The 14,203-nt window shown below is 33.7% G+C and overlaps 1 protein-coding gene across 6 annotated transcripts in view; it reads right to left on the bottom strand.

Annotated features, from left to right (window-relative positions):
* LOC106874304 (ankyrin repeat and IBR domain-containing protein 1) overlaps positions 1-14,203 on the bottom strand; it is a 303,299-nt gene that overhangs the window by 3,977 nt on the left and 285,119 nt on the right. For 3 of the 6 annotated variants that reach the window (XM_089338084.1, XM_089338091.1, XM_089338097.1), the window contains 8 exons: positions 13,782-13,868; positions 11,046-11,115; positions 7,935-8,077; positions 7,593-7,805; positions 6,313-6,484; positions 5,579-5,704; positions 3,207-3,327; positions 1,951-2,129 (listed from right to left, as the gene is read on the bottom strand). In XM_089338084.1, the coding sequence (XP_089194210.1) occupies positions 1,951-2,129; positions 3,207-3,327; positions 5,579-5,704; positions 6,313-6,484; positions 7,593-7,805; positions 7,935-8,077; positions 11,046-11,115; positions 13,782-13,868 (1,111 nt within the window). The remainder of the gene's footprint in view (positions 1-1,950; positions 2,130-3,206; positions 3,328-5,578; positions 5,705-6,312; positions 6,485-7,592; positions 7,806-7,934; positions 8,078-11,045; positions 11,116-13,781; positions 13,869-14,203) is intronic. The other 3 variants (XM_089338105.1, XM_089338113.1, XM_089338118.1) reach the window with 1 other exon arrangement.

Genomic DNA, 14,203 nt, shown 5'->3' with positions numbered 1-14,203 from the left:
CACTATAAAAAAGAGCTTAGTGATAAATAATAGCAAAATAATAATAATGATTCTAATTTTAGCACAAGGCCAGCAATTATTGTGGGGGTGGAGTGGGATAGTCAATTACATTGACCCCGAAAACATGAAAGATAAAGTTAACTTCAGCAGGATTTGAACTCAAGAAATGCCACTAAGTGCTTTGTCTGATGTGCTAACAATTCTTCCAGCTTGCCACCTTAATAATCATCATCGTCATTTAATATCCGCTTTCCATGCTAGCACGGGCTGGACGATTTGACTGAGGACTGGTGAACCAGATGGTTACACCTGGCTCCAATCTGATTTGGCAGGGTTTCTACAGCTGGATGCCCTTCCTAATGCCAACCACTCCGAGAGTATACTGGGTGCTTTTTACGTGCCACCGGCACGAAGGCCGGTCAGGAGGTACTGGGAAGGGGATCTAATTGATTACATTGACCCCAGTGTTCAGTTGGTACTTATTACATCAAACTCAAAAGAATGAAAGGCAAAGGTGACCTCGGCAGAATCTGAATTCAGAATGTAAAGAGTCAGAAGAATTTTGCCTGGCATGCTACAATTCTGCCAGCTCACCAATCACCACCATAAAATAAGAATGGTTCTAAGGTTAGACTCAAGACCAGGAATTTTGGGGGAAGGTTTAAGTCGATTACGTCACCCCCCGCCCCAGTGTTTAACTGCTACTTATTTCATCGACCCTGAAAGGATGAACTGCCACTAAGCGTTTTGTCTGACATGCTGATTATGCCAGCTCACCACCTTTTCTAAAAATTTGCCAGCAGGCGGCTACAAATTTGGAACAAGGGCAGCAATTTTGTGGGGAAGGGGTTGATACCATTGACCCCAGTGCCTGACTAGTATTTTCTTTTATTTGACCCTGGAAGGCTGAAGGGAAAAGTTGACTTTCATATGATTTTGACCTAGAATGTAAAGAACTGAGGCAAACACCACAAGGCACTTTTTCTGATGCTGCTTTGTAAAATTTCTTCTGGCTCTTTACATTTGGGGTTCAAATCCTGCTGAGGTCAAATTTACCTTTCATCCCTCCTAGGTTGATAAAATAAAGTTACCAGTCAACTGCTGGAGTCAGGGGTATTGACTAATTCCTTCCCCTCAATAATAATAATTTCTAATTCAGACACAAGGCCAGTAATTTTTAGGGGAGGAAACAACTTGATAACAGTACTTGATTGGTACTTTATTTTATTGACCTTGAAATGATTGAAGGCAAAGCTGGCCTTAGGAGTATTTGAACTCAGAATGTAAAGAGTCAAAAGAAATGCCTTTAAGCATTTTGTCTGATGCGTTATTGATTTTGCCGGCTTGGTGCCTTAATAATAACAACGGTTACAAATTTTGATATAAGACTAGCAGTTTTAGTGGGAGGATTCTAGCTCATGGCATTAACCACGGTACTTGACTAGTACTATAGTTTTCTGACCCTGAGAGGTTGAAAGACAAAATCATCTTTGGTAAGATTTGAATTCGGAACTTACAGAGCTGGAGGAAAATGCTACCGAGCATTTTGTGCTATGTCCTAACGATTTTGCTGGCTCATTGCCGAAGAAGAAGAAGAAGAAGAAGATAATTTCTGAAACTTTTTAACAATAATGATATCTTTTATGGTAAAAAATAAACATCCTTATAACATAAAATACTTAATTCTAAAAGCAAAGGGCATTTTATATGTTGTTCCTTTGAGGTATTTCAGAGCCTTGTTGTCAATGGCGTTTTCTTTAGCACATTAATTTACTCATTAGGTTACATGATATAATCATCAAAAGAGGGTATTTCATGGGGATCTTCTCTCTAATAAATTGTCAAGCCTTTCAACTATGATCTACAATTCAACTAAATTAGTTATTAAGTTGAAAGAATTATTTATCAGATGGCAAAGATTTAAAAAAGAAATAAAAAAATAAAAATTACCATTTAAAATATTGGACAGCATGGTCTGAAGTTGGTGGCTGAATTCAGTTGTAGAATTTTGGTCAGTTTGATTAGTAGTTAATGGTTCTGACATATTGGTATCATGAGATTCATTCAAGCCTGGATTAGGAGCAGCAGTGGAGAAACCATTATCTTGAGCATCTAAGGAGTTGATATCACTAGAAAATTACAATAAAACTGAAATCAAGTTACTTGGAAATATTTAAAATAATTTAATTTCCAGTGCCACAGAACTATCTCAGTCATTTACATATTTAATATAGCAATGTTGTTTAATGGGTTATTAATAAAATTACTATTTTTTTTAATTCAAGAATATTACTTTTAGCGATTATAAAAAAATGCTTTAACCCTTTAGCATTCAGATATATCTGTCAAGTCTAATGCTTATTTATTCACATCTTCTGAATTAATAAGGCATTGTCTTGTAGCTTTGAGATTTTAATGATGCAACTGTTTATTTTTAAAGTAATATTGTAGAGTAAGTGAGAAAGGCCTAATCTGGCCAGTTTGAACATAAAGCAGGTAGAATATTGGGGCCGGATATGGCTAGTTTAAATGCTAAAGGGTTAATATTTACATTACACAGGTCAATATTTACATTATGTTGATCAAATGACCATTCCTGATCATCATTAGATGTACTGAATTATTCAACATCACTTTAGGTAGTTAACTGTCCACAATGATATGAACTTTGCTCCACAACTGTGTGGTCCTGAGTTCAGTACCAATGTGTAACATCTGGGAGAAGCACATTTACTATAGCTTTGGCTCTACCCAAGCTCCATGAATAGATTTGGGGTAGACAGACATTGTATAGAAGCCCATCAGTTAGGCTGTAATCTGTAATTTTAAGGGCCAACCATGTTACACTTATGTCACCAATTCTATTAGAGAATTATGTTAAAGATGTGTTTGTGGAATACACAGCAGTGGCATGGCTAAAGTGTGTACTGCCAGGGCAGCCCTTGAGTTGAGTCCCAACAAAAAATATAATACTTTACAGGCTTGGCTTATACAGCAGATCCAAAAATCTTGCCTGGGACAGACTGTCCTGCTTCCATTTATGCTACTGGAACACAGCCACTAAGAATTCTAACTCACTAAGTAGATTATTCAGTTGATAGGACAATTGGATGTCTATTAAAGAAATGGATTATAGATAGCAAAAAATAAATATTACGAAATTATTATTTTTTCTTTAATATTAAGTAACAAAGAAAAAAGTATACATTTCAGAATTTGCTTGTGGAATGTTGAGAAGTCCAGTTTCTCTCATGTACTGCAATCTGGACATTTCTAGTGCTCTTAACAGTTCCATCTGTTCATCAAGGAACACTTCAGGTAAGCCATCTACAACAGAAAATTGTTGAACATCTGTTAATGAATTTGGAAATTCACTGTCAATATTGAAAGCCTGCTTTTATTTCTTTAGTTTTTTTTTTAATCAATATTTATTCTCTCTTTTCATTAAATACTACTTCAATCCATTGCATCATTCAAAACAATTTCATTGATATAACTTGAACATAAATGCTATTATTTTGGAATATGGTAAAATAAAATTACAATAAAGTTATTTAGAATATTTGTGTTAAAATTATTTGCATTTTCTTTGAATTACAAAAGCAACTTGTTTCTTTTATCAGTACAACTGATGAAATGTTTCTTATTTTCACCATCTTTTATTTTCGTCTCTATTTAGAACTGTAAAATATTTCTTCATTATTATTGCAAATCAAAGCTACTTTATAGTATCAATTCCTATATTTAATTTCCATAAAACTATTTTCTGCATGTCTTTTTTTCTTAGTCACCATAGAATTTGTTCCATTCTTTAAATAGCTCAGAAGACTTCATTGGAGACTGGCAAATATTCTTTTTTTTTTTTTTACAGCAGTTATTTTAGTAATAATTAATTTTTTTTTTCTCAATAATTACAATAACTTGCAACATGTATCTTCTTCAAGGGCTTTCTATTGGCTGTCAAACATGAACAACACAGTTAAAATGTCTTTCTTGGGTGTGCAGTAAAGGACCAAGCTAGAACTCTATGTTGTGCAGTTGGTGTGATCAATGTGCACAAAACAAGCAATGAGAATCAGAACTCCCAAAATAAACTTTATGCTGTTTCAAAAATTCAAAACTAGAAATGAACTTTAAATAGATCCTCCATGAAACAACAAGTAAATAAGACACTTCAAAGTGAAGGAAATATTGAGATAAAAGTTGAGAAAATATTGGGAAATATTCTGTAAAAGTCTTGTGAAAAGAGACCATAGACTTTTCTTTAGTTTTTTGTTCTTTTTTTTTTAAACAAAGTAACTTTACAAAGACTTTCAGAAAACTGTGAATTTACATATGAGGCATACTCTAGAAACCGTTAAAAAAGTAATTTAATAATCACAGAGGAAACACATTTTAGTATATTAGCCAGAAAGGTGATAAATTATAAGAAAAATATAGCTTGATGTTAGTGATGTAGAACCAAAGTCCTTGGAGATAGTGAAACATGAAATGAGATTTCTGTAAGAGTGTTTGTATTTTGACAAGACATTTTGTTTTGATTTTTTTTCAAAATAAAACTGGCAAGGTTGTATCAACAAACACATGCAAGCAATAACTGAATATCTCCTCAAGTGTCCAAAACTAGATTATTAAATTACCATGTTCTTTCTCTACCATAGCTCAAAATTCAGAAAGTAAATTACAAAATATATTACTATGTAAACTAAAAGTAAGTAATATCTTCCAACTTGTCTGTACATGACAAGAGTGATAGAAATGTAATAAGACTTTCTGTAAACACAGCTTGTGACTAATATATAAAGTATATCTAACAGTTCGAATCTAGCAAGGCTTAACTGGTATTTTTTGAACTACCCCTTGAGGGCCAAATTGTACAGAATATCTGAAGTGATTAATAAATAACTTCCTTTTATAGTATTACATTACCCTTTCACAATTATTAAGAACATTTTAGTTTAATGTTTATACTTTGGGATCCAACAGAAATAAATGCACTTTTATAAACTTATTAATAAATAATATTAATCATATATAAATATTCAAGGAAATATCATTTTTCAATTCAGATACAAAAGATGTCAACACAAATTAAATGTGCCTGAGTTCTTCATCTGTCTGAGAGAAACTATGTTATATTCATTTCATCTATATTGTAATTGAGTCTGATTTTATGCAACATCAAACTTAGCAGATGTGACAAGCTCAATACTATTGAACACAGTAAAATAACTGGGAATATTGCAGGATTAAAATGATGGCTACAACAATAAACTATGTGGAATAATTTCAGAAATTATAAACCATAAATTAATTAGTATAGGAGAATTTAATTAGATAGTAAAAGAATACATTGCAAGGTTTCAATCTAATTTTTTTTAATACATTTTAATCTTTAAAAATAAATTCTACAAATAAGATGAAATGTTGCTAAATTTTTATACATAACAAATTGAAATTTGGAATTTCTGCCTGAGTTGTAGAATGTATCAGAATCCACAAATGTGAAAGTACTTTCAGAAGACGGAACGAGAAGATCAGAATTATTATCTATTCTGTGTAAAAATCATCATCCAACCTTGTTGCTTGCTATTATTCTTCTGGTGATCCAAATGCAAGCAATGAAGACTGCAGTGATCATGTAAGATTCCAGTCCGAGGATTCAAAGCCTGAAGACGACTGCAGCCAGAACGGGAACATTTCCCTAAAAAACACAACCCTAACTGATAACTTAGCTATTATAATGTTCAAATGCAAAGGACCAAAACTGAATATAGCAAAGTTGTGAGAATCACGGCATCAGATGACAAATGGATAGATCAATGGAGAAGAAAGGAAACACGAAGAAGAAATAGAAATCTAATTTGAAGAGTTAACTAGAATGAACCAGATTAGGAACAACAATGTAAGATATATATATTTAATATATTGTTTCTGTTTAACAAATATCTAAGAGGTAAGTTGGTTTTAAAAGGTGTGCAATGAATTTTTTTTCATAGAACTGACATTTTAGTAAATTAGCATTGCTAAAGAATTCTAGGATAAGAATAATAACATAGTATATAGAAAATGCATCTGCAGTGAAATGCAGTCGTTTACTAACAAAATAAAAGATAAAGAGAAAGTTAACAGCAAAAGTAATGAGAAATATAATTGGAAGCAAGCAATTCCCCTAAAGCAAATGAAAGAAACAATATATGATATAAAAACAAAAATACTGTAAAAAGAGAGTTAACCTTACAGCTAAATGGATTCTAGTAACCCAATAGACATGTAAGTGGGATAATGGTAAATTAGTGAATATTTTAATACCAATAGATTTCAGTGAGGTTCCAGTCGTATCAGCTTCTGAACTGTCACTGTCTGAATCTGGCCAGTCCAGAACAGCCATGACATTGGTGTGTCGACCTGAAGCATCTTTTATCCAAGGATTGGCAGGATCAACTTCTTGAATAGATGCCAAGATAGCTTTACGTAGTTCTTCCTAGAAAGAAATAGAAATTTAGAACAGTTATTCAACTGAAAAATTTAAAAGAAAAAAATATGTGAGCTGAATAATTTCTTAAGTTTAATTTAAATTCATTAAACTTATGAAATGCAAATATGATGTGGTATCAAATGGTTCCCAGAATAGTTATCTTTAATAAATAAAACTAGCTTATTTACCTTAGTTTTGAAATAGTCACCTTGTACAGTAACACACCAGTCCCAGTGTTCCTGCTACTTTTCAAATTCAGCCTGGAAGTCATTTTTCTGTAAGTGAGTTGAGGACCTTCTGCAATTCACTCTGGATCTCAACAACAGTGACCTTTGAGCTGCATTTTCATCTTAGGTAAGAGATGGCAGTTCATAGGAGTTAAATCTGGTGAATAAGGTGGGTGCAGAAGCAATACCAAGTTGTTTTTGGTGAGAAACTCATAAGCGAGGAAAGCTCAGTGACAGGGTGCATTGTCATCTTGCGCTCTAAAGATCCAGTCGCTTTTGCCAAATGTCCTCCCTCAAATGCTTCAAAACAGCATTGATTGTCTTCTGATGATCCTCATGTACAAGCTGATGAATTTTCTCCACATTTCCTAGTGGAGGTGATGCTCGTGACAAGTCTTTCAGATCGCTCATCATCTTCCAGAAGTGTTCTTCCACTTTTGAAGCACCCATGACAATCAAAACATTGTGTACAACCCACTGCCTCATTGTCATAAGCTTGCCGAAGAATGCTCAATGTCTCTGTAGCAGACTTCCCAAGTTTAATGCAAAATTTCACATTGGCTCTTTGTTCCAACTTTCTGTCCATGATAGAATCACAGACTACGACATACATGTGATCACAAAGTCACTCAGCACACTGCTTCATGAAGGTCACTGCAAGCTCTCACTGTGCACACAACCATGTGCTGTCATCTGTTGGCATGCTATAGAAATAGTCTGAGAACTTTTTGATACCACCTCATAAATGAAAGCATAACATTTTTTTGAAATTTTGCATAATTTTGCTAACATTTTTGGATGTTTATGAATTTTATTTTGGAACATGTGTGAAAAAGCATACAATAGACCAATGACATAATGAAGTTGGTAATATTTTATATACTTACATCTTCCAGATCTATACTATATTTTTTTCTTTTGCGTTTTCGCATGGCTGGTGGTGTTTCAGGAGGTACCAAACCTTTCACAATTGCAGCAATAAATTCATGTCTCTTACGCTGAACTACATGAGCTTGTTCAATTATTCTTCTACGTGGAGTCCGCAGATAAAGACGGTTTACTATCTGAGATAAAATTTCAGTACATTCTTCCAACTCTGTCTGAAATAAGAAAACATAAAAACCCAGACAAAAAATAAGTAAATTGTGAATAAATCTTGACATGATGCGAAGGAGAATGATAAAAAATATATCATGATAATAATAATAATAATAATAATAATAATATACCTGCATACATTCAAACACTATTTTTTTGTAGCCTGGGCCATCCAAATAGTATGCATAGACATAAGAACACTTTAAAACACATCTTGCTTTCAACAACTGATGAACAGCATCTTCAACAAATTTGGTCTCCAATTTGGCAGATACTGCAATTAAAAACAAATTTAAGTTTCATAACAGCTTTGATAAGTGTGGAGAAATAGGTTACACAAGCAGGTATTTCACTTTTCTATGAGTGAGATACAAGAGGTGTAGAAAAACCTTTTTCTCACAGAGAAGGATAAACTCATGATATGTGTCATATCTTTTCATATCAGACTTTCACAAGCAACTTCAACATCCACATGACTTTCCTAAAGTGGGAACTCAAGAATTTCATACTATGAAAATTTAGGAAAGAAATCCACAATATTGCAATCCTTCTCAACAGCAACAGTATACAATCAAAACAACATACAAATGCTAGGTTAGATATTTTTTAACTAAGTTTCATAAAGACATTCCATATTTTTCATGTAGCAGAGTATGCTTCATAAGCACTTGGTTATTTTATTTTAAGATGAAAATTACTTTTTCCTCAAACAATTTCTAACTCCTTTCAAAATATTACATATCTTTCTAAACACATATATTGTAAACTTAAGAAAAATGTTACCCACTTGACAGTCAAGCCTCACTCACCAACACTCTTCAAACTCTGGTCCAATAAGTTGTATTCATTCTTTACCTCTTGGATACAATGCCTTTTGCTCTTCCTTAATGTCACCTAAATCTATTTAATGCTTCAGATCTATCTTCAAACCCATTGCATATAATTTCTAATATTCTGTACTAAGCCCATTATTTGATTATTTAATCTTTCATCTTCAGAACCCCTCTTGCCCACATTTGCCTTCCAAATTATTAATCTACACCAACTCAATTTAAAAAAAAAAAAAAAAAAAAAGATCACACGGATCTCTTCCAGTTATTCCAATATCATTAAACAGCAATAAATTCCCAGTGAACTAAATCTATTACCCAGTTGAGTTGGAGTTGTTTCATTAATGCTGCTCATGTACTTGAAGCTGACATCAACGTTTATCAATTCCCCCTGTTATGCAAATTTGCAGCTTGATTCTAATGCATAATACCATGTAAACCTTTTCATTATAGTAGTTACTCAATGTAAGAGAAGGAAACTATATGACGCAACAATAGATACAATATATGTAGAATCATGAAGAGAGACTAAAATATAAAGCCATTTAAGTGTCTTCCTAGGCTGACTGATACCTTATGTGTGGATTTGGCACACAACAACAGGAATCGTGTGTGTCTGTGTGTAGACATCCGTTTCTGTCCCTTTGTCATACAAAAGCCTCTCATCGCCTAACATAAAGCCACCTCTCTCAATACTACACCTCAGTCAAGGGGCTGTGTCTTGAAAGTTACTAGGTGAGCTCACTAGTGGCAGTGCCATATGAAAAAGGAACCCAGTAAACTCTGTAAAGTGGTTGGAGTTAAGAAGGGCTTCCAGTTGGAGAAATCATGCCAAAGCAGACTTTGGATCTTGGTGCAGTTCTCTGGCTTGCTAACTCCCTTTGAGTCAACATAGAAAAACAGATGTATGATGATGATGATGATATATGTATCTGTGTGTGTGTTGATGTTGACAATGACTGGTCATTCTACTCTTTAGAGGAGCACTGGAATAAAAACAAACATTCCCTTTCTTGGAGAAACAAGTAAAGTTTGGAGACAAGAAGAGCATTTGGTCATAAAAATCATAATCTCAAATAACTCCCCCATTCAACACATACAATATGGAAAAATGGTTATTAAATGAATGAAACAATTACAATTGACAAACAACTATCTCTATTATAAAGACAAGAGACCCATCTTAGTCATCTTACACTCAAATAGCCATACACAAACTACCAATAACCTTTGTATCTCAGTTTAGTTTTAGACAAAACAGAAACAAAACAATAATGAATCTTGTAGCTTTTACTTGTTTCAGTTACTGGACAGTGGTCATGGTGGGGCACTGCCTTGAAAGGTTTAGCTGAACAAATTGACCCCAATACTTTTTTTGTTTTTTCACATCTGGTTCTTTTTCTATTGGTCTCTTTTAAATAAACCAGCACCAGCTGTCGAGTGGTGATGGTGGTGGTGGGGACAAACACAAAGATGCACACACATACACAACAGGATTCCATATGATTCCTTTCTACTAAAATCACTCACAGACCTGAGACTGGTAGAAGATGCTTGCCCAAGATGCCAGAAAAGATTAAAAAAAAAAAAAAAATCCATTCTCTGATCATCTTCCAACAATATCTCCTTTTTAATTCTCCAACATCCAAGTTGTACAGTTTTGACTCAAGCCATCATCTTTCAAATACAAACTTAATATGCATCTTTTACTGCAAAGCAAATTCCATTAATCTCTTGCTCATTCCCTGTAACAATTATGTTCATCCAACTATCTTTATATTTATGCTTATGAGAAACTTACAATCACTGACTGCCATCTGACCCACCATATATTTTGTGAGGATTATGATAAATCTTTTGCTGTACCCCACGAAGGCTGTTTTGTCAATAATAAATATAGAGTTTAAAAAAAAACACCATTTTTATCATTATTAGTCAATTGGTTAGCCATTTAACCAATTGTCTAACCAATTCTTTGATTAATTATTCAGTCAATCTATCAATCAACAAGGTATATCAAAGTCCTTTTGTAGCCATTCTGTGACCTACAGCAGATGTGGAGTAGAGGGAGCTTGTTATTGGTGAGGTCATGAATGATGACGAACCAGTGTGTGTGTGTTTATTATTGGAATAATGATCCTATCGAGATGCGACAAAACGTTTCAACATATGTTTGCATCAAGAATCTTGCAAACCAAATACAAAAATAGAAATATGATAAAGCTGTTTTGAATAAAACCTGGAAATGAAAGAGAAAGCCACACTAGCATATATTTTGTGTCTTGTAAAGAAGAAACTATTTAGAACAAGATTAACTTTGTAGTAAAGTTACTGAGTATGTCATTATTCGGAAGAGCATGTACAATAAAAGATGATTAGGAATGTTAGAGAAATTTATGAGAATGTACTTACCATGATCAGTCACAGCTTCAGCTAACTTCATCATTTTTTCTTTAGCAGTATTCAGGAGTGGTACTTCAAGCTACATAGAATACACAAAATGTTTATTGTTTTTACACAGCCCTTGGTTATATATTTATGGGTGGTATGGGGGGGGGGGGGGGAATATAATTGTGTTACATTCATAAACTGCTAAAATTCAAACATTAAGGAAGTTAGTGAGCATGAAAAAGGTGGGAGACAACTTCAAAGAAAAAGAGGTGCAGGAAGATTTAAAATACTCAGAAATGACTTAAAGGAGCAGTGAAGATAATCTAAAGAATGGAAGAAGTAAAGAAACACAGGTGGAAATGAGAAGAGAGAAAGGAGTTAAAAAAAAAAAATCACACACACAAAAAAAAAAAAGCCGGTATTACAATATCTTGCCTTCAGATTATGTGCTCACTTGTGAAGTGAGCAGCAATGAAATCATGAAATAGAACGGAAAATAAACCAAGCTCATAGATTATAGATGCTGAAATGAGAGAGAGAGAGAGAGAAAAGTGTGTGTGTGTGGGGGGGGGGGGCAGTGTTTTAAAGTTTTCTTTAAAATTACTTTTTAGTATAAGGAATATTTAGAAGTGTTTAAATTTGAAATCAAAAATGAAGTTTAGGACAAGTTAGTAAGAATATCAGTAATAGTAGCTAACAGAGTATTCCCTCAAAGGAATCCATAAAACGGATGGGAAAAAGTAAAATCCAGAGGATAATAAAACATTGACATTTTCAAGAGTGAATTTGTACAATCCTTTTAAGAAGAATTTTCAATATAAATTGTCTATTTCTATTTCATATGGCTTTTAAGTGGTAGTATTTGTATGTTTTATCATCACATTTTTATTGGGATTTCTACAAAACATTATATGCCATTCACTATACAAGATGGGTTTAACCCTTTCAATACACACCCGCCCAAGTCTACCTCTGGTTCCTTGATAGAAACTTTCTGTTTTAAAGCGATCTACAATAGAACTTTCCATCAAAATTTCATATTAATTTATGTTCCAAACCCTCTCTTAATAATGAGTTAATTTGCTAAATTCTTCACTATTTCCAAACTTAATTAAAACAAAAGCAGTATATTTCAACAGAAATATGGTAACAAAATCACAAATGATTAACAATTAGTATTAATGAAATGAATACTTCACAGGTATTGTGGTACACAGCCGTACAATTATATTATTATGTTATTAAATAGCCAATGATAAGGGCCTCCACTGGGCAGAGTATATTGGCACATACATACACTTGACTGGGCAAGGTTTTTTTTATGTAGAAGACTTTTAGTTATGTTTATCCAAGAGAAAGTCTGGTACTTTAGGGCTGACACAGCTTGGCACTAATGTCATTGCAGGTATTGCGGTCAAAATGCAAAGGGTTGGAACAGATACTGAGGCTTTAATAAATCCCCCAAACTCTTGCTCTGGATTGAGTCTGAAAAACAATGTTGACCTCAGTAGGACTTGAACTCAGAATGCATAAGGTATTGTATCCCATACCGTAACAACAACACTATCAATTTGATATCTTGAATGAACACTACGATCTATTATATTAAAATGCTAACAACGGATTCTTGTGGGATAAACAATCTGTCATGCTGTGGATAGGAAATGGTAGAAGTGTGCACATGAGAGAGAGAGAGAGAGAGAGAGAAAGAGAGAAGGGGGACAGAGGGAGGGACAAACAGAGAGAAATTCAAATGAATGGTATTGGCACATACACATCTCTTTATCAGTCTTCTAGCTTCTATTGTATTGAAGTACTAAGGGGATGATAAAAGTGTGTGAGAGAGAGATTCTAAACAAACACTTCTGGTACTCACACACACAACAATTTAACACTTGGTGGTTGTTTCTAATTAAACTACAGACTATCTATGGGGGTCAGCTAGTATTTATTTAAAGGAAAGCAAGTGACAAACAATTTCATCTGATGTTGCTGAAGCAGAAACTCAAAAGATAAAGGAATTTCAAAACATTTACACTGTAAGTTGAAATATTGTGGATTGGATTGGATTGCCTCTGTTCAGTCTACTGCAGGCCAAAGGCCTTAGCATGTTCTTTCCACCAGCCATGGTCTGATGTGGAGGCCATGAATTTGAGCTAGGGATCATTCTGGTTTGATGAGCCTACTCTGCCACACTGACTCAACATGGCTTGGCAGAGGGATGCAGCTTTTATACTCATATCCAGGATTGGTTAAGTCAATTACATTGACCCCAGAGCTTGATTGATATTTATTTTATCGACTCCGAAAATATGAATAGCAAAGTTGACCATGGCAGAGTTTGAACTCAGAACATAAGGACGGATGAAATACTGGTAAGCATTTCACTTTATCTGCTAATGATTCTGCCAGCTCAATGTCTATGTGGATAACAAAGTTATTTTAACCAATAACACTTTTTAATGAAGTTTTCGTCTCATTAATTGATAGGTAGAACAAGACAGAACTTTTTTGTTCAGCTTTCAATTATTCTATTCTAGGATATTCTTTGCTAAAAACTATTCGTTTTGCACTTATTTCACCTGTTGTGTACTTTATCTGAACTAATATCCATAACCACACATCATTTCATTAATTAATTTATACTCATCAAATTAATTCACCAGAATGTGATTCTGAAGTAACAGTTGAGTTTTCAGATTTTAATTTCATGACCTTTAATAATGACCAATTACAAATCACATAACTTGAACTTACCTTGTAGCTATTTTCGTGGTTCTTAAATCGAGTATAGAAATGAACAAACCGATTGAGTTCTTGCATTTGAGTATTCCTGGCTTGAGCCTTAGAAATAGAAAATATATATGCATATACATATAAAAATCCTTGATGAAATAAAAAGATTTAAAAAATATCTTTCAATCGAAACTTATCTTCAACAAAATGTCCAAAGTAGTATTGAAAATGCTAACAAAATATACACAATGGCCTGATAATGAAGTTTAAAATATTTATTCTTTAGATACACGCATTGTTGTGTGGTTAAGAAGTTTCTTTCTCAACCATGTGGTTTCAGTTTCAGTCCCTCAACACAGCACCTACAAGTGTCTCCACAAGTCTGACCAAAGTTTTGAGTGAATGTGTGAACTTGAAAGATGGAAACTGTAAACGGTCAGGCA

Source organism: Octopus bimaculoides, chromosome 2 (assembly GCF_046866305.1).
Source record: "Octopus bimaculoides isolate indiv1 chromosome 2, ASM4686630v1, whole genome shotgun sequence".
Classification (NCBI taxonomy): Eukaryota; Metazoa; Mollusca; class Cephalopoda; order Octopoda; family Octopodidae; genus Octopus; species Octopus bimaculoides.
This window is presented reverse-complemented; position numbering and strand designations above follow the sequence as displayed.